The sequence below is a fragment of the Aotus nancymaae genome, unplaced genomic scaffold (assembly GCF_030222135.1).
Source record: "Aotus nancymaae isolate 86718 unplaced genomic scaffold, 86718_ANA_hifiasm-v0.15.2.pri h1tg000016l, whole genome shotgun sequence".
NCBI lineage: Eukaryota > Metazoa > Chordata > Mammalia > Primates > Aotidae > Aotus > Aotus nancymaae.
The window spans coordinates 66,816,546-66,837,646 of record NW_026988428.1 but is presented as its reverse complement, the minus strand read 5'-3'; the positions used below and the strand labels follow the sequence as shown (position 1 = coordinate 66,837,646).

The 21,101-nt window shown below is 44.3% G+C and overlaps 1 protein-coding gene across 3 annotated transcripts in view; it reads right to left on the bottom strand.

Moving 5' to 3' along the window:
• The window catches only part of ANO2 (anoctamin 2), a 367,122-nt gene that overhangs the window by 281,131 nt on the left and 64,890 nt on the right, over nt 1–21,101 (bottom strand). For 2 of the 3 annotated variants that reach the window (XM_064377517.1, XM_012455921.2), the window contains exon 4: nt 4,171–4,269. The exons of the other annotated variant lie outside the window; for it this stretch is intronic. In XM_064377517.1, coding sequence (XP_064233587.1) covers nt 4,171–4,269 — 99 coding nt within the window. The remainder of the gene's footprint in view (nt 1–4,170; nt 4,270–21,101) is intronic. 3 annotated transcript variants of the gene reach the window in all.

Genomic DNA, 21,101 nt, shown 5'->3' with positions numbered 1-21,101 from the left:
CACACTCCTCCCTCAACTCAGGAACCGGGTTTAACCCAGACTCCCAACCCTGAGATCAGAGCCTCAGATTAATTTTTACAAACATAGCATCCTGCCCAGCATACCAAGTTTTATCCCCCCTCACCTGTGTATGGTACTCTCTGTGAGCTCCACTACAAGCCATTGTATTCTACGATACAAAGAAGATCTGGGGCCAGGTGCGGTGGCTCATGCCTGTAATCACAGCACTTTGGGAGGCCAAGGTGAGAGGATCACTTAAGGTCAGGAGTTCAAGACCATCCTGGCCAACATGATGAAACCCTGTCTCTACTAAAATTACAAAAAATAGCCGGGCATGCTGGTGCGCACCAGTAGTCCCAGCTACTTGGGAGGCTGAGGCAGGAGAATCGCTTCAGCCCAGGAGGCAGAGGTCGCAGTGAGCTGAGATTACACCACTGCACTGCAGCCTGGGAGACAGAGGGAGACTCTGTCACCAAAAAAAAAAAAGAAAGGAGGGAAGGAAGGAAGGAAAAGAAAAAGAAGATCTGGGGCCATGTGGCAAAAGGAATCCAAAACACCCCACCTCTGTTGAGTCTGGGACCAAGAAACTTTGGGAAAAAAGTTCTTGTGTTTTATCTGTAGCCTTGGAGGGGCAACCACATAGCTTTTCCTCTCCCCACTCCCTAACCCAGCACACTGACCAACAGAATTAGTGCTGAACTAATGAGTTACTACTTGACACAGTATCCCGTCAATGCATTGATGTCTGGGCACCTGCACTCCTCCTGTCGGCACCCCGAGGGCATGGGTTGTTTCTGTCTCCTCAGTGCCTCTCCAGGGACTTTCTTACAAGGGACACTATCACTGCTGCCTCCCTCTTTCGTCAGAAAGGAAGTTGACTGGGGGACTAAGAATTGAGAATACACATTAAAATATTTCAGAAAGCAGACACAACAAACTCCTGCATTTACACAGCACTGGTTAAGAATCAGATCCTTACAATAACAGTCCAAGAAAAATAGGGCAGGTATGAACTGAACCTCTGAGAGATAAGATGATATCCCCAAATCACACATCAAATAATTGTGGAACACAGGATAGAAAGTCTCTTCTTGCAAGGACTCAACTAGACCATGTCTACCAAAATGGAAAGGGGGAGAGAAAACCAGAGACAGCTGCTTAATAGTATGTTCTCACCCTGGCCAAGTCAGCTACAAATTCAAGTGCAGGTACTACCTAAACTACAGATGTGAGTTCCAAACAGCTAATATATAGGGGCACTGAAATGCTGAAGGCCAATGTTATTTATGCAAAACTATGCTCTAAAAAGCATAAGCCTATGGAAGGACAAAGGAGATACCAGAGGGACCAAAGGCAAGCACTACTGGAGGAGCCAAGTCTGGAACTGAGGAGGAGAAGGTGGCAGAAACACAAGAGATGTGGAGGTGTCTGGCCAGGCGCAGTGGCTCACACCTGTAATCCCAACACTCTGGGAGGCCAAGGTGGGCGGATCACAAGGTCAGAAATTCGAGACCAGCCTGGCCAACATGGAGAAACCCCATCTCTACTAAAAATACAAAAATTAGCCAGGCATGGTGATACACACCTGTAATCCCAGCTACTTGGGAGGCTGAGGCAGGAGAATTGTTTGAACCTGGAGGCAGAGATTGCAGTGAGCCAAGATGGCAGCACTGCACTCCAGCCTGGGTGACAGAGCAAGACTCCATCTCAGAAAAAAAAAAAGAAAGAAAGAAAGATGTGGTGGTGTCATAGGGTGTACAAAGAACAGAGAGGGAGGCTGGGAGGAGGCATCAGAAGAGGAAGGTGGAAGGAAGAGAGAAGAAAAGGAAAAGCAAGACAGTGGAAAGATGGGAAGGAATGCAAAGAAGGAAAACAAGCGAGGGGTGGTTGAAAAAGGACACGCTTTTGCTATGTCTCTAGGTTTTCCCTGAAAGGATCACCCTGGGGAATAGAAATAACAACATGGGCATTAGAGTTTTGCTCACCTCCTTTCCAAGGATCAGCAGCAGAGATTAAAACATAGGAAACAAGACACAAATAGAATGAGATTAAGAGAACATTACACATTCAGATAAACCAGAGAAAGGAGAACAATATATTGGAGTTAGATGGAAGACAGAAAAAAGAGGAATGATAGGGTTGGCCAAAACAGGACCCCACCAGCAGGAAGCAGAAGCTTCCACGAAAGCTGAAACTAGTATCATGTTGCCAGGAAATCCAGAGAACATTAGTTAAGGAGGAGCAGAGATCCAAAACAAAGACGACACCCACGTTTGAGGGCAGCAGCATTAGGAGTGAGAGGACTGAAACTAGGAGACAAAAAACAGCAGTGCAATTGAAGGGGAAAGACACAGTGTGGTCCTTGTGAAACTAAGACACTTCAGGTATGTGCCCCCCGCAAAAAAATTACCTTTTCTTGGGAAAATGTTTGTAGCTAATATTCATGTTTGTGTTTGTTTATTGTTTAAACAGCATTTGTCCACCTGCTGTGGAGTTATTATCCATTGTAATAAATCTATAAGAACAGAACCCATAGACTTTATTCCTCTGAAGTAGGGGACTCATGATGGTATCAGACACATGCTGGTATTTGATGAGTGGTTTTTGATGGAGGTAGCAGATCTGTTGGTAGTGAAGATGGTGTTAGCCAACAATGTAAATCAGATGGCACTGAGAGTGGGTGTGGTGACGAGGGGGCAGGTGATCACAGTGGTGGTACAGAAGGCAACAAATATGGAATTCTGTTCATGGCGGGGAGCATGAAAATTATGATGATGATAGTTACAATGAGCAAGATGATCTTTGTCATGGTAAGTCACCACTTATACAACTACACTATGGAGGGGTGTGGGGGGGTGTGGTGTCTGTATGAGAAAGAGAGAGAGAGAAGAGGAGGTGAAGGGAGAGAGAGAGAGAGAGAGAGACCACCCACAGTTCACTCATGGTTAAACTAGAGTGCCATCTGCCACAGGACCCTCCCTAAGAGACATCACAGATGGTCAAAATCAATAGCCACTCCTTTCCCCTAAAATACCTAAAGAATGGAGTATCTGTGAGCACATGCCTCTTTTGCTAGATTTTGTTACACAAGGAGACATGTCACCTGGAAATTCCCTGGGTAGATTTTTTTTTTTTTTTTTTTTTTTTTTTGGTAGAGGTGGGGTTTTGCTATGTTGCCTAGGCTGGTCTCAAACTTCAGATCCTCCACTTCTCCCATACCGAACCAGAGGCCAGGCACAGTGAATCACACCTGTAATTCTAAAGTGCTGGAATTTTTGATGGAGGTAGCAGATCTGTTGGTAGTGAAGATGGTGTTAACCAACAATGTAAATCAGAATAGGTTGCTGACTATAACAATGGCACTGAGAGTGGACATGGTGATGAGGGGGCAGGTGCTGGAATTCCAAAGTGCTGGAATTACAGGTGTGAGCCACTGTGCCTGGCCTCTGCATAGATTTTGTTTATTTATAGACTATCCTGGATTAATTAAAAGAAAAAAAACTACCTCAAACATCATCACTACCTCAAACTGTGTGGCTGTCAATCCAGATGTGCATCAGAACCTCCTGGGGAATTTTTTGCCTAACTCTGATGAGAACCTCATTCTGTACCAACCAAGTAGATCAAATTCCCAGAGATGCGACACTGGCATGAATATTCTGAAAACATCTACCAGGTGATCTTAATCAATTCACCTGATTAAGAACCTTCGGATTTACAGAAGAGATAGGTGAAACCCACCACCACACAATATTTAGTGGCAGAATCCTAACCAGAATAGGTATCCCCACAGCAAATTTGGTGCTGTTTCCCCTGCATGCTATGATGCAGTTAGTGTGGCTTGCAGCCTGCTCTCTCATTGCTCTGTTCACTAAAGCGCCTGGCCATACTAGGACCCTGAGAAGAGAGAGAAAGGAGGTGAAACAGAAAAATGAAGAACACAGACAGGGACAATGTATTGCTTCTCATGGAGCAAACCCAGGCAGTGATCTGAGGTGGGAGGATCTCTCCACCCCGACTCTTCCCTGTTCCCCCCAGATCACAGGCCCCTGGGGAGGCAAGTGTGATTTCAATTCCACAAAACCCACATCCCACCTGGCCCTATTCCCAAACTATTTGCATCCATCCGGCCCTCAGGAGGCCCAGAACCCAGGAGAAACATGCTCATACTTTCTTGATAGGAACTTTGATCTTCAAGAATTCTGCCTCTCTGGCCAGCACCTGCCACGGGGCGTGTATCCGGACAAAGATCGATCCCTGGCTTTTATTCTGCAAGGTACAAAGAAAGAACAAACGGAAACACTTGTAAGGACATAGCTTAAATTCCTGGTTCTCCAACTCTTCCACACAAGAAGCCCGACCCATTGTTTCTTCAGTTTCTTGTTTTTGTTCTCTTTAAAATTCGCTAGGGACCAGTCCCTTCCTACCCGTACCCAGTTCACCAGTCTATTTCAAAGATGCTGTCATCAAAAACAGTAGGATGGTGTTCCCAAAGTGTGGCTCCTGGAAGTTTGGTAGCTTCAGAGGAATAAAAAACAAGTTAAAACAATTTTGGTCACAGATTTGAAATGCAAGCAATTATGATTTTCACAGAAATCTCATTACACTCTTAATAACAAGTGGTTGGTTTTCCTCTGCCCGCATTCAGTGAATAGCCTGCAACTCGTCTCCATTCACACATTTTAATCGTTTATTGTTCAAGTTTGTATTTTTATTCTACTATCCTGCTGTTGTTATAGCCCCAACCCACAAAAAGTGATCCACGGAAGCCTAGAAGTAATACTATAAATCATAATGGCAATGGTACAAGGCAAAATAATATCATAAACATAAATCATAAACAGGGCTCCTGTATAAATACAGAACATGAACCTATGTCCCAGGATAAGTGATTGTGTTGTGTGTTGATTTCTCTCAAAAGTGAAAACTAAGGAAAGGAAATGCAGTGATGAGTATTTGAAAGTCAGGTTTGATTGACCCAGCAATTCATCTGGCCCTTGTCAGCATGTCTGTTACAAATAGGTGTCAGCTAAGGAGAGAAAGGCAGCCTTAGCTTCAAATAAACACTCACTTTTTTTTTTTTTTTTTTTTCAGAAAATCAAGCACAAATAGGGGAGAAATACTTTCTGATATGAATTCAATTCATTTTGTCACATAAGAACCAAAGAGGACCAAAACCAAGTAGGAAAAACTATGATAGCACAATCAATCCTTCGTTAAGTACATCCTCTGATCCTGGTTTGGTGTTGAAGATTACACAGAAAGTCTTCGACTCACAGGATCTGACTGTCTGCGTTTTCAGTGTGCCTGGCAGAGAGATGGATGGCAAATAGAAAGCTACTACTTCCCCTCCCTAAAGGGCATTGTCTACGGAGGTGCTCACATGTGTTGTTGAAATGATGAACAAAATAAAAAGATACTTTATGGCACTCATTAATGCAAGTGAAAACTATTTCTATTATTTTTCAATGGCAGCTCCAAAATATGTGCAGTAATTCAAACGTTCAGAACCAAACCTCACTTTGAGGAAGAAAGCTCGTGACTTACAAGGCAGAAAAATGAAGAATAAACCAAGATTTCACAAGGAGATTGGATGATGGTGTGAAAGGCTCAGATAGTCTAGACTTTGAAAATACCTGAAAATAACAATCACCACAACGCATATTTACTGAGTGTGTTTTATGCGCCAGCTCTGAGTTAGATGGTCACGTGCATCAGCTCACACAATATTTGCAACTATGCTGTAAGGCCAGCACTACCACTACCTCTATTCCACAGCTGAGGAAACCAAGGCAGGGAAAATGGAAATGACTTGCCCAAACTTATACAGATAGTGCAATAAAAATAGTTTTCAGACATGACACAGTCACCCAGCATAATTAGGAAGCACACCCAGGGACTGTAACGCAACACAAAGACATGTTTTTAGGCTAAAATCAACTCAATGGGTTGATAAGAAACCTATGTGGCAGCCCTAAGATGAAACCTTCCCAATCCCAAGTGTGGCAACGTTCTGACAGAATACTGGAAGTGGCCTTCAGCAAGAAATCACCCCAATTTTCATGTCGTCTTTGGTTATGCAGAACTACTAGACAGAATCATCAATCATTTGCTGCTACTTCTAACTGTAATTTAAGCTTTTCCAATTTAGTGAAAATAAAGGGTAAGAAAAGAAACCATCTGTGAAGCTAACCTGGAAGCCCTCCATCACAGCCCCAGAAATTCTGGTTTTGGTGAAAGATGGCAAACAGTATCATCCCTCTCACTAAGATGAGATCATGACTATTATGAATGTTAACATATTACCCTTTGTCTTTATTTTCAAATTGCAATGAATGCTATTCTAACTTTCTTTAGAGTTGGTGGCTCAAGTTTGTAACAAATGTCCACTAACTGGGTGCAGATGTTCAAAGTTTGAGGAAGGGTTGGGAGGGCCAAGGGTCAAATTCTAAGACCTTGGTGGCAGACTGCTAGCTGTCCCCTGACAGCCATTCTCATGTCCTTCTTGTTTTTTTTCTTTGTTTTGTTTTGTTTTTTGAGACAGAGCCTGACTCTGTTACCCAGGCTAGAGTGCCATGGCGCAAACTCGACTCACTGCAAACGTCGCCTCCCAAGTTCTAGCAGTTCTCCTGTCTCAGCCTCCCAAGTGGCTGCGATTACAAGTGTGTGCCACCACACCTGGCTAATTCTGTATCCCTAGCAAAGATGGGGTTTTATCCTGTTGATCAGGCTGGTCTTGAACTTCTGACCTCGTGATCAGCCCGCCTCAGCCTCCCAAAGTGCTGGGATTACAAGCGTAAGACACCGCGCCCAGCATGTCCTTCATTTTTAACAAAGCGCATGGCCGTCCAGCATTAAGACCACATCTCCCTTGCAATGAGGTGTTTCCATAACAATATTTCTGGCCAATGTCTCGGAGGTGGAAGTATCTGATAACCTTCCTCAAAAACAGCAAATAGGTGCTTTTCACCCCTTCATTGTCTTCCGTCCCCTTAACCTGCTGCCTGGAAGATGGACTCACACATTTTAGACCGGGCCAGACAACAAACATATAAAAATGCTCATCAACACTGGTCAGTAGAGAAATGCAAATCAAAACCACATTGAGATACCATCTCACACCCGTTAGAATGGCGATCATTAAAACATCTGGAGACAACAGATGCTGGAGAGGATGTGGAGAAAAAGGAACACTTTTACACTGTTGGTGGGAGTGAAAATTAGTTCAACCATTGTGGAAGACAGTGTGGAGATTCTTCAAGGATCTAGAAATGGAAATTCCATTTGACCCAGCAATCCCATTACTGGGTATATATCCAAAGGATTAAAATCATTCTATCATAAAGACACATGCACATGTATGTTCATTGTGGTGCTGTTTACAAGAGCAAAGACGTGGAACCAACCTAAATGCCCATCGATGACAGACTGGACAGGGAAAATGTGGCACATATGCACTATGGAATACTATGCAGCCATAAAAAAACAATGAGTTCCCGTCCTTTGTAGAGACATGGATGAACCTAGAAGCCATCATTCTCAGCAAACTGACACAAGAACAGAAAACCAAACATCGCATGTTTTCACTCATAGGCGGGTGATGAACAATGAGAACACCTGGGCACAGGGATGGGAACAACACTCACAGGGCTCAGTGGGGGAGGTGGAGGGCAGTGGGGAGGACAGTGGTGTGGGCGGGGAGGATGGGGAGGGATAACACAGGGAGGAATGCCTGATGTAGGTGACAGGGGGAGAAGGAGGATGGAGACAGCAAACCAACATGGCATGTATGTACCTATGCAACAATCCTGCAGGATGCAGGACGTGCACATGTACCCCAGAGCCCAAATACAGTTAAAAATAAAATAAAATACAAGACCTGAAGCTAATAGCAAAAAAACAAAAAACAAAACAAACAAACAAACAAAAAAAAAAAGTCTGGTCCAGAAATAACGAAGTGTCAAGAGAGAAGCTGGGTCTGATTCTAGGGAACTCCATAGCAGCCCTGGGCTGCCTTGTGGATTTTTTTTTTTTTTTTTTTTTTTTTGAGACAGAGTCTCGCTCTGTCGCCCAAGCTGGAGTGCAGTGGTGCAATCTCAGCTCACTGCAACCTCCACCTCCGAGGTTCAAGGGATTCTCCTGCCTCAGCCTCCTGAGTAGCTGGGACTACAGGTGTGTGCCACCATGCCCAGTTAATTTTTTGTGTTGTTAGTAGAGACAGGGTTTCACCATGTTAGCCAGAATTGTCTTAATCTCCTGACCTTGTGATCCGCCCGCCTTGGCCTTCCAAAGTGCTAGGATTACAGGCGTGAGCCACCACCCCTTGCCTTGTGGATTTTTATGCGAAAGATAGAATTCTACCTCGTTTAGCCATTGTGATTTTAGAGGCTCTATCAATTGCAGCCTAATCTTACACTAACCAATGCAAAATCTTTTCCCAGTATGGGGTTGTTAACTTCCTCCAGCAAAGCATACTTCTCCACTCTCCTCAAAAGGAACTTGTTTCAAATGAAAACAAAATCAGGAATGCAGTTGTGTGGATCTAGTCATGTTCCTTTCATGCTATGCAATTTTGTTACCTTCTCATAAAAAGGAACACATACCCTCCAATGTGAAATATTAGCTGGTGTGGCTGGCTATGTCTCCAAAGAAAAAAACAAATCCTTGAAAGCTCCAGAGCACAACCATCACCGAATGCATTCCCCCATGTGAACTTGAAGGTTAACATGTATTGACTTTAAAAAATTTTTCCTTGTCCCCTAAGCCAGTCTGACATCCCTTCTGCCATGTGTGTGGATTTCAAGCATAGTAGAGGAGTGGAAGAGCTTGGATGGAGCTTCCAAGTCAGACAGAATAATATCTGAATCCCTAGTTATTGTGAATAGTCCTGCAATAAAATAGGGGTGCAGGTATCCCCTTGACATACTGATTTCTTTTCCTTTGGATGCATACCCAGGAATGGGATTGCTAAGTCATATGCTAGTTCTATTTTTCGTTTTTGAGGCACCTCCATTCTGCTTTCCGTAATGGCTATACTAATTTACATTCCCACCAGCAATATATGAGAGTTTCCTTTTCTCTGCATCCTTGCCAGCATTAATTTTTTTCCCTATTTTATAAGAACCATTCTAACTAGGGTGAGATGATATCACATTGTGATTTTGATTTGCATTCCTCCACGATCAGTGATGTTAACCATTTTTTCATATACCTGTTGTCCATGTCTATGTCTTCTTTTGTGAAGTGTCTATTTAGATCCTTTGCCTAGTTTTTAATTAGATTATTTGTTTTTTGCTTTTGATGAATCAACCTAAATGTCCATCAAGAGAGGACTGGATAATGGAAATGTGAGATATGGATAAATAGATAGATGATAGATAGATAGATAGATAGATAGATAGATAGATAGATAGATAGATAGATAGAGATAGATAGATAGATAGACAGACAGATAGATAGATAGATGATAGATAGATACCACCCACTGGAATAGTATTCAGCCATAAAAAGAGTGATATCCTGTCATGCACAGCAATCTGGATGAGCCTGAAGCACATCATGTTAAGTGAAATAGGCCAGACACAGAAAGTCATATGCCACATGTTCTCACTCATATGTGGAAACTAAAAACTATTTTAGCTTATAGAAGTAGAGCATAGAATTGTGGGTATTACAGGCTGGGGGAAATGTGGGGAGGGGAGGATGGGGAGAGGTTGATTAATGGATCCAAAGTTAAGCTAGATGAGAGGAATACCTTCTAGTGTTCTGCAGCACTGTAGGGTAAATAGGATTAATATAATTTATTGTATGTTTCCAAAAATTTAGAAGAGAGGATGGTGAATGTTTACAACACAAAGAAATTATATGTTAGAGTGACAGATATGCTAACTACCCTGATTTAATCATTACATGTTGCATACATGTACCAAAATATCACTCTGTATCCTATAAGTATGTAGTTACAGCAACTAAAAATAAAAAGGAAAAACATATTTGTGACAGCATTTTTTCTAATAGCAAACTACTGGAAACTACCAAAATAAATTATGGAACAAGACCAGAAAGGGGAAAAAATTATCTAGGTGTATAGCTTGCCTCATAGTTTAGAGAATCAAACACAATCAGTATTTCCCACTAATTCCAGAATCTTCACAACCTGAAAATAAATGGAGACCTAGGCCTCAATGATTTTTAAAAAATGATTTGCCTCTGGAATTTTGCAGCTGTGGGAGCTTTGGCAAGTCACTTAACCAAATGAGTCTCACCTTCTTTGCCTGAATAAGGAGGGTGAAAAATGTTACAGGGCTGTTTTGAGAATGCAGACGAAGTAGGTGAAGTCCCTGCTAGTGTGCCTGGAATGGGGAATGTTCAATAAAGGTCAGGCATTACTATAACGATTGGCTCTACCCAGGTAAAATGACTGCTTCTTGACTGCAGGACAGTATCTGAAACTTGTTTTGTATTCTTCAAGCACCTAGCACGAGGCTGCACACACAGCAGATCCTCACTGGGGAAAACCAGTTCCCGTTAGACTAAAATTATGAATGAGTAATCCTGGTTCCTTTACTGCCTTGCATTTTTTAAATTAGGTACAAGATTTTCAAAATGTCCCACATATCCTAAAGGAAATCACAGATTCAAAACACAGTGCATCTCCAGAATTTGAGGGCAAGGTCAGAAAACATAACCTTCTGAAATGGACAGGAAATTTAATGCAATATTAAGAGATTAGCCATCAGAGGCTGTAACCCATCCCTAAAGAAAATCTTAGAAATAAGTAATCAATATGACTGGAGGGGCTCCCAAATCTCAACAGGAAACTAAAACTCCAGTTCATGTAAAATGAGCTGTAACATATAATTTGGTCCTTGTCATCACAGAAGGGAGAAACAGGGCATAGATATTTCTGTAGGAAGGCCCAGGCCCGTCAGTCTAGGGTAGGTAATTTTTCCAGGGGCAAGAAATGTGAAATATATAATAGAGCAGGAAACGTCTCTAGCTCAGTTGAAATGTCTCAAAAAAAAACATTATGCAATCCTTTCACTGTGACTCCATTTTCATAAAGCCCTACAAACCCTGCTTCTCTAGTTCTTGGTATCAGGGAGTGTTACCCAAGAAATGAGTGTGAGGACTATGGCCAAGGGAAATGAATATTCCTCAATCAGAGCCTGACTTCTGACTTTGCCAGTCTCTCTCTCTTTTCTTTTTTTTTTTTTTAACAACGGGGTCTCGCTTTGTCTCCCAGGCTGGAGTGCAATGGCATGATCTTGGCTCACTGCAACTGCCTCCCAGGCTCAAGCAATCCTCTCACCTCAGCCTCCCAAGTAGTTCAAACTACAGGTGTGCGCCACCATACCTAGCTAATTTTTAAATTTTTTTTTAGAGATGGGGCTTTGCCATTTTCCCCAGGCTGGTATCAAACTCTTGGACTCAAGCAATTCACCTGCCTCAGCCTCCCAAAGTGCTAGAATTACAGGCATGAGTCACAATACCTGACCTGTCCATTTCTTTTAACTCATGATGTCCACTGGTTTCCCAGACCTCTCCTCCACTAAGTAAACTGGTAGATAACTGAGTTCACGAAAAGGCTAAGACAGGCCCCATCTTGAACCTGTGCCCTGCCCGGTCTGCTGACATCTCGCTCCCTCCCTACCTCCCTTCCTCTCTAAAGTTGGCTCGACAGCAAGCCTAATGATTTGCACATGATCTAAGGCACCAGCCCCTCCCTCCCCACTCCCCAGGCTCCAGCACCCATCCCTTCTCGCGGTCATCTGACTGTCCCACCAGCTTCCCACCCTGGAGCCTCTTCACACTCTATCCCTGCAAAGCTCTCACAATCTCCTATGCCACCCAACTCCTATTTGAGTCTCAGCTTAAACAGTATTCCTTCCTCAGGGAGGCTTTTCCTGAGCCGTGGATTATGCTTGGTCCCCTCCTCTTGCTTGTACAATTCTTTGTCTTTCTCCTTCATAGTACGGACCCACTATCACAATCACTGTGTCATTAGGCATCTCCTACCCTTCTTCTCTGCTAGACCTGTAGCTCCATGAGGAGAAAGAATGAGTCTGTCTTGTTGATTGCTTTGTCCTCAGCAGCCACCACAGTACCTGATGTATAGTAAGTGCTCAGTGAATATTTCTGGCAACTTCAGTACACATATACTGTATTCTTAGTGGATTCCATTTGGACCAATTTCTAAAAATTGGCTACCATGGCCCACAAAGTAATCAGCGACCTTTGGCCAACAGAATTTAAATCTAATTCAGTTTTGAGAAAACAATTCAGTTACCCCTAAGTGTCACTTCTGAATGTTTCTCTCATGTTAACAGCTAAAGTTATCAAGTTTCCACCTGGCCAGGAGCCATTTAAAGATTGTGGAGGGCCTCTCCATCCTCTTGGTAGCCCGAGGTGCTCACTGCATTTGCAGACCACCGTTCCCTTTCCTAGAGGCCAAAGGAATTGACATAGCCTTACTCGTGCTCACAAAACACAACCTGAACTGGGTATATCTTAAAACTTTTCTGCCTCATAGGTTTCTGGGGGTGTTGTAGCATTAAGGAGAAGAATCGGGAATACCTTGGAAAATAAACAAGACTTTAAATGTCAATCTTTGGTGTCTTCACTCAGCAAGCACTAGACTGCCATGGTACCAGTCAGCTCCCATGCTGACAGTTCAAGGCAGGGCCAGCGTAGGGGCACAGAGGAATTTCAGAATGGTAAACTGATTTGGCCACAGGACTCTGGAGTTAGAAATACCTCCAAGCATACCTAACACATCTTTCTCCAGTAACAAAGGAAGACCTGCAGCCCAAGAGGCTGAACTGCATGAGCATAGACATACAGCTAATTACTAGCAGACCCAGGCCTCCTGGCACCAACATTCATCCCACACTGCCATCCCTGAGAGCTGCTAAGCATCCACAATCCTGCAGCCCCTCCCTCCACAAGAAATTAGGGAGGGAGGGGAAGGAGGAGTGGGCTAGGGAGTGAGGGAAAGAAGGGGCTCACACCCCCAACCACCTCTCTCCAGCACTCCAGACCCCTCGCAGAGACTGGAGGCCGCTCTCCTGGTAAAGTTATCCTCATTGTTTATGTCTTACTGTTGTTATCCAAAGCTTGCATGTGGCTTCACAAGACCACGTCCTCTCTCTAGAGAGACAAGAGTGAGCGGGAGGCAGCCCCAGCCAAACACTGGAAACTGATACTCCTCAGGCCTCCTTCCCTACAGCCCTGCCAAGCCACCTCCATGCTGACCCCAGGGGCCTCAGTGTACTCTGGTCCCGGGCCCTGCTGTGAGCCGAGAACATCAGCTGCAGCACATCGGGGCCCGGGAATGGCACTGTGAGGAAGGGTGGGGGGTTGAACCTGTAGGAGATAGAGGGACAGAGAGGAGACAGACTCCCTTGGACTCCCCTAAGGCATCATGAGCGCCCCTACCCCGCCTGCTGGGAGCCCCACACTCTCAGATCATCATGACTGAAGTTCACACAGCTGGAGGATGGGGGTGCTGAAATGTGGCCAGGGCAGCCATTATCACAGGCAAAGGAGGAGGGTGAAGTTTAGCCTTGAGGCAGAGGGCTTTTGAAATGAGAGCAGGAATTCGTCTGAGACAGGCCTCCTGTCTGCTCCATTTGAGGAACACCACAGTCTACCTGTGTCATCGTGAAGACCGAAGCCTTAACTTCCCATTGGCTCTCAGGAATTTCCAGCCTCTGATCAGCGGGCAGGCTATGCCTGGTCCTCCTGAGACACAGCGATTTGGGATTAGGCACAGGGAAGAGCTTCCTGCCAAGGGAAGTAAAGATGGAAATTCACTCTCCTAGAAACTCCTGGATGAGAGCAGTGGAATCTGCTCTCCAACCCTGTCCTCCATAAGCCAAGGTGAAGGTGGCCAATAATCAGCAGAGGCAGAAGGCAGGGCCAAATGCCCACCAAGCTCCATCCCAGAGACCCACCAAGACCAGCAGCAGGATCCTTCCTTCTTATGGAAAAGATTTCACCTACTTCCCAACCAATGACCAGGAACAACCCAGCCAGGTCCTATGGATGTGAACGCTCAGCCACTCTTGTCATATTTCTGGGTGCCAACCTGGGCAGACACCCAGAAGGGGTGATCTCTGGACCTATTGCCACAGTCTCCACGCTGTGTAACACACATCATTGTACTCCAGCCAGAGGCATCCCAGAAACAACTCCTCAAAGCCCAGGTAAAGAGAAGCAGTGAGGGGAGCCCAGGGAGACTGAGGAGTCAAACCCTCTGATATGGCCTGACTTTGTCCCTGCCCAAATCTCATCTTGAATTGTAGCTCCCATAATTCCCATGTGTTGTGGGAGGGATGGAGTGGGAGGAAATTGAACCATGGAGGTGATTTCTCCCATACTGTTCTCATGGTAGTGAATAAGCTCACAAGATCTGATGGTTTTATAAGGGGGAACCCTCCTTTTTTCTTGAGACAGAATTTTGCTCTTGTTGCCCAGGATGGAATGCAATGGCACCATCTTGGCTCACTGCAACCTCTGCCTCCCGAGTTCAAGCAATTCTCCTGCCTCAGCCTTCCACCACTATGCCTGGCCAATTTTTGTATTTTTTTTTTTTTAGTAGAGTCCGGGAGAGGAAACCCCTCATAGGCTTCTGGGGGTGTCGTAGCATTCATTTTGTTCTCAATTCTCTCTTGTCTGCCACCATGTAAACACATGCCTTTCACCTTCCCCCATGACTGTTAGGCCTTCCCAGTCATGTGGAACTGTGAGCCCATTAACCTCTTTTTCTTGATAAATTACCCAGTCTCGGGTATGTCTTTTTTAGCAGCCTGAGAATTAATACACCCTGCAACATATCAAGGGCGAGAAAACCTCCTCCTCACTCAACCCTGAGCTCCAGAGGCCCCCAAAGGCAGCATGGCACCTTGAAAGACCTAACATATGGGGAGTCAGCAACAGAGTGTGACTAAGGGTTCTCCGGGCATCATTCTACTGCAGAAATCCTACAGCTGGAAGAAATGGGAAATAATCCTCACCATGTAAGATAGGTCCTGGGAAGGCCATGGGTTCTGGAGCCTAAGGACCAGGCCGTGGGCCCCAGCTCTGTCACTTACCAGCTGCACCTTTTCCAGCAAGCCACCAAAGCTCTCTGGGACTGACAGGCAATGTTAAAAATAATTGTAAAAATTAATAATAATACCACTTGGAGGAAAGAAGAATAGACTTTACAAAAAGACCTGTGGAAATGTTTGGGGGTGGTAGATATGCTCATTATCTTGATTACAGACGGTGACAGTTTCACAGGGATGGCTTTGTATACATGTCAAAACTCAACAGATTGGATACTTCAAATATGTGCAGTTGATTGTATATATACCTCAATCAGGCTAGAGGGAAAAGATATACAAAAATGTAAAACAATGAAACACTTCTTGTAACCTTTTTCTTTTAAAAAAAAATCATCATATTTAATTAAATAAACAGTATTTACTTAACATGTGTTATATATGTGCTAGCTTTTAATTAATAAATATTCAAAAGTAAATAATGATTTCATGCTATCTCAGAATCAAATGAGGTTGTACATATGAAGGTATTTTGTAAACTATAAAGTGTCTACAAAAGGATTTTTAAAGAGCAAGTGTGGGAGTAGGCTCTGTGAAAGCTCTGCCTTGGTACTCAAAGCACAGGGCATGCCCATGACCCTTGGGCCACAAAACACACATCTTTGACCCCCATGGGAGTCCACCGTGCTCCTTGGATCCCACATGAGGAAATCATAGCTGAGTCCACCAAGGCAATAGCCTCTGGCATGTAACTGAACAACACCAAGTGAGGTTGAAAATAAAAGTGAACATTTTTCTTGGGAGTTTGTGATGCTGAAAGTTAACAGGCTGAAAGCAGCCAGACACAGCATTTCTACCAAAAATGAGATGATGACAATCCATAAGCCCCGAAGATGTTGGCAGAAAGAACAGGGCCTCTCCCAAAACTCAGGGAGGCCAGGAGGCTGGCGCCTGGGCTTCCGGCACACAGAACCGGCCCAAACGCAGGATCCTGGATGAACTGTGAGGAAAGACCCGAGGAAAATGCTGCCCTTTCCTATTCATCACAGTGAAACTGTTCTGGACAGTTGCCATCCTGCAAGTGGAATCAGATGCTGTGGATCCTAACTCTCAGCAACGAGTGTGCCTCTCCCTCGCCCCCACCAGGACACGGAGAGCATTTCAGTGCCTGAGGAATGGAAGGCAAGAAGTGATGGGCAAAGGGGTGCCCTAGCTGGTTATTAGTAGATACTCAGACCACAGATGATCAGTAATCCTGGCTGGCCTAGAACAGTCCCTGTTTATTTCTCCTGCCTCATCATCCCATCAAGTTTAGGATTTTAGCATTCTCAAAAATGTCCCAGGCTGGACAAATAAATCATAGGGTAACCTTATGATCAGCAGTGCACACCACTACATTTAATAGCCGTCAAACCTTTGAGCAGGAATGCCCAGTATCCCCTTTCTGTCTTTCATTTATTTGGCCCATATGAAATATGTCCCACTCAGAGAGAAGCATTCTCAGGCATTTAAATCTCATCATATAACCTCTAAAAGTATCCCTATCTCTAATGTCTCTCCTGACTTAAAATTTGCATGATTCCTTGATTTTACTACTTTTCTTCCAACCTCAAGACACTTCTATGAATCCTTCATGTTATCAGTAATTAACTCCCCTCCCCTACAAAGAAGCACCCCTGCCTTCTCTTAGCAGTGACTCATCTCTCCCTTAAAGAATCTCTACACTATTTTCCTATGATTCAATCATCCCAACAAAGTTCAATTCAACAAGTATTCATTGGGCAATGACTGTGTGCTTAGCAATGTGCTAAACGTTAAGGGCATACAGAAGAAATATAAGCCATCATGCCATCACACCATCATGCGTTTACACCATCATGCCATCACAACATCATGCATTTACACCATCATGCTATCACAACATCATGCATTAATACCATCATGACACACACCATCATGCCATCATACCATTATACATTCATACCATCATGCATTCACACCATCATGCATTCACATCACCATGCATTCATACCATCATGCATTCACACCATCATGCCACCACACCATCGTGCCACCACACCATTATGCATTCATATCATCATGCATCACACCATCATGCCACCACACCATCGTGCCACCACACCATCATGCTATCACACCATCATGCCATCACAATATCATGCATCCATACCATCATGCCACCACACCATCATGCCATCATACCATCATACATTCACACCATCATGCATTCACATCACCATGCATTCACACTATCACGCATTCATACCATCATGCCGCCACACCATCATGCCACCACACCATCATGCATTCACACCATCATGCATTCACATCACCATGCCACCACATCATCATTCCATCACACCATCATGCATTCACACTACCATGCATTCACACCATCTTGCCACCACACCATCGTACCATCACACCATCATGCATTCATACCATCATGCCATCACACCATCATGCATTCACACCATCACGCCATCACACTATTTTCATTCTCTTTGGAAACCAGATAAATGATATCTAACACCTGAGACAGATGAATAATATCACCAAAGGGGCAATTAATGTCCAAAGGGACAGGACGACTATGAATGGTCATTTGTTATCTCCCCTTTCACTCATCAATAGTTACCAAATTTCACTCTGAGAGAAACACCCCTTCTAGATCTCAGCCATATGTTTTTAGCAGAATTGATTCCACCCCAAATCCAAGGCTATGCCCAATTAGTTTGAGCCAATCAGCATATCCAACACCCTGCCGCAATGACTGCTTCTGGAATATGCTTGTAATGTGGTCAAAACCAATAAGATGTGAGGAAATGATGGCCAGGGTTTCTAGGGAAAGCAGCTTTCTCTTTCTGTCAGACTCTGGGGGATAACAGTGGCCATCAATTCACTCCATAAAGGGAAGTCCTGGATCAGCAAGGGGGATCAGTGAGAAAATATAAAGGATGAAGTGGACCCTGCAGATGGTTGAGCAGAAAGACAGCGAAATTGGTTGTCTTTAGGGACATCATGGGAGCTGAGGGATCAAGCCTCACCAAATCTGCTTATGGGCTTCCTGATCACATGAGCTTATAAATTCCGTTTGTTGTTTGAGCTAGTTTGAGTTGGATGTTCTGTCAATGTGACCAAGCATTCTTCCTGATATAAGAAACAGGTGGAAAGAGCTGACTCTGGGCTAGGGGAGCCAGAGGGCATGTTATGGAGGAGAGGGAGCTCGAGCTGTACTTTGGCCACTGCATGATGGGATTTGCACATGTCATTTGAGCGGCATGGATGAGAATAAGTGGATGCATGTAGGTGCAGAGAGGAATCTGCTGCATGTGGAGTCCAGCCGACCTGAATCCGAGTGGTGCCTGGGGAGCCATAGGGCTGAGACTGGCCTGTGCTGGCCATACTGCCCACTATGCTGCTGCTGCCAGGGCACCTCCCAGCAGTGACCTTGACAGATCAACCCCATACTTTCACCCAGACTCATTATATTTTCAACAAGATAAAAAATGAAAAGAGAGTCCACCTAGTCACGGAACCCTTGAGAAAATGCTTTCCTCCTTTCCCAGTGGAGCTCAAATTAGAAACTTCTTCCCATTCTCCAATGAGACCAACAGATACAAGTGATAGCAGGGAGTGCCATCTGCTCTGGGGTTGGTGTAGGCTATGATTAAACAGAATAAAGGAACAAGACTCCCATGTGCACAGATCCAGGCTGCAACCTTCAGAGGAGGCAGTTTTCTAAAGACAGGGCTCTGGCCTTCCTTCAAGGGGCCATTAATCCTTCATAACAGAGATCTTACATAGGGAGGCAGTGTAGACTTTGAACATGTACAAAGAAGTTATAAAACCTTCTACAACACTGGTCACAAGCTTTCTTCAGCTAAATAACTCTTTCTTCAAATATTTCAAGGGGCTACTTGGTTGTGTTCCACAGAACTACAGCCTCACCTGCTCTGCCCCAACTCGGGCTCTGAGTGATTTCTGTGGCACTTGCATGCAAACCCCAAGAACTGTACTTCTTAGAAATGTGTGAGGTTTTTGACTGTCACAATACAGGAAAGCGCCACTCATATTTAATTGATGGAGTGAGGGGCATCAAACATGTTTCAACGTACTAGAAATTCCCAGAAAAAAAATACCCTTCCTGAAATATACAGTGCTTCACTAGACTTCCCTAGGACTCAGGGAGGTGAAGTTGAAAATTACTGTGCTGCTCTGCACATCTGTCCAACCTGATATAGAAGGCGGGATTAGCAATCATCACATAAGTCCCATGGCCCTGACTCCACCAGAGTCAGCCTTGAGAGGTATTAAGGTAGAGCTTAAAGAACCTAGATTATGAATAAAGGCTACTGAATTAAATAAAATCTAGATCTTGGATCTGGTATTGATGAACTAATCAGGGACACAGAAAAAGACCTATCACTATAATGAAAAAAAAAAAAAAAACCAGTGGTTTTGATTACTTTGTGAGCTTCCAAAAATATCCAGATCAGCCCAGCTGCCAAGAGCACTATGAAAATAATCCATGAAGAGTAAAAGGATGGTTATCAGAGGCTGGGAAGGATAGTGAGGGAGTGGACAGGAAGTGGGAATGGTTAATGGGTATGAAATAAAAATAGGAAAAATAAGACATAGTATTCAATAGCACAATGGGTAACTATAATCAATAATAATTTAATTGTATGTTTTAAAATAACTAAAAGAGTATAATTGGATTGCTTGTTACACAAAGGATACATGTTTGAAGGGACAGATACCCCACTGTCCATGATGTGATTATTATGAATTGTATACCTATATCAGGGTATCTAATGTACCCCATTAATACATACATGTACTGTGTAGCCACAAAAAGTTAAAAATGTTTTTAAAATAAGGAAAAATAATAATCCATTAGCTTAAAGTGTTCTGGAGGCCAGAGGCTGAAGGTCACGTGGTCTCTGAGCAGCAGGGCACGTTGAAGGAAGAGCTCAGAGAGACCCTGCTGAAAATCCCAGCTCTGCCACTTGTTCTCTGTGTGGCATGGATATGTAAAATGATCTCCCTGAGGCTCAGTCTCCTTTCTGATCAAGCAGAAAACTAAGAATCTGGAAGCAATAGTGACCTCATAGAGTGCTTGTGAAGATCAGCAATAATGGAAGAAAGACACCTAGCACAATGTCTGGCACTGAGTAGGTGCTCAATGCAAATAGTAATTGGATTCTGCAGATGGCATCTTCTGGCCAGAAGAATTTGAATTAAGGGGATTTATGCAATCCAGTTTGCAGCATCCTCCCTTTTTTCTCAGAAAAAGGCTGGCTCCTGCGGCACTTTTCCCCCTCTATGAGGCGAAAGTCCAGTCTGGATCGTGTCCCCTCTACACAGCCCAAACATGCTTTTCTGCAGCCATGACCCTGCGTGTACACCACGAGGAACCGGTCCTGCCTGAGACTGCAGGTCTGGAAGAGAAGGGGTCATCAGCCCTGCTAATTAAATCTGCAGATGATAACAAACTGGGCAGCTCTGCAAACAGCACCAGAGAGGACGGGGATATAAATGAGAAGGGACCTGGGGAGTTTACAAAATATGGGACAGGAAATCACAAAATGAGATTCAATGCAGAAGAATGCAAGGAACTCCTACTGGAGGGAATAATCAGAAACATAGACCCTGGAGGGGAAGGGGAAGCTGGAAAACGGCAGAGGTGATGAGGGCTTGGCGCGGACGGAAGACAGGTGGCAAGTGAGAGAATGGGTGCAGGAGGCGAGCAGGAAGTAGGGGTCGAGAAGCCTGGAGGGAAGTCCAGATGGAAACTGTGGGTCCCATCCAGCAGGGTCATTCGCACTCTCCCAGGCTCACTTCCAAATGTCATCCTCCACTCCAGCACCAGCCCAAGTCGCACCTCCTCCCAGAAGCCTTTCTTGATGCCTACAGCAAGCCCTACCAGTCTCCCCGCTCATCACTCTTCTGTGTTCAGCAGGGCCATGTTTGACTGTGGGCATCATTCCACATCTGACTCTTTTATCTCCAACCAAACTCTCAGCTCCA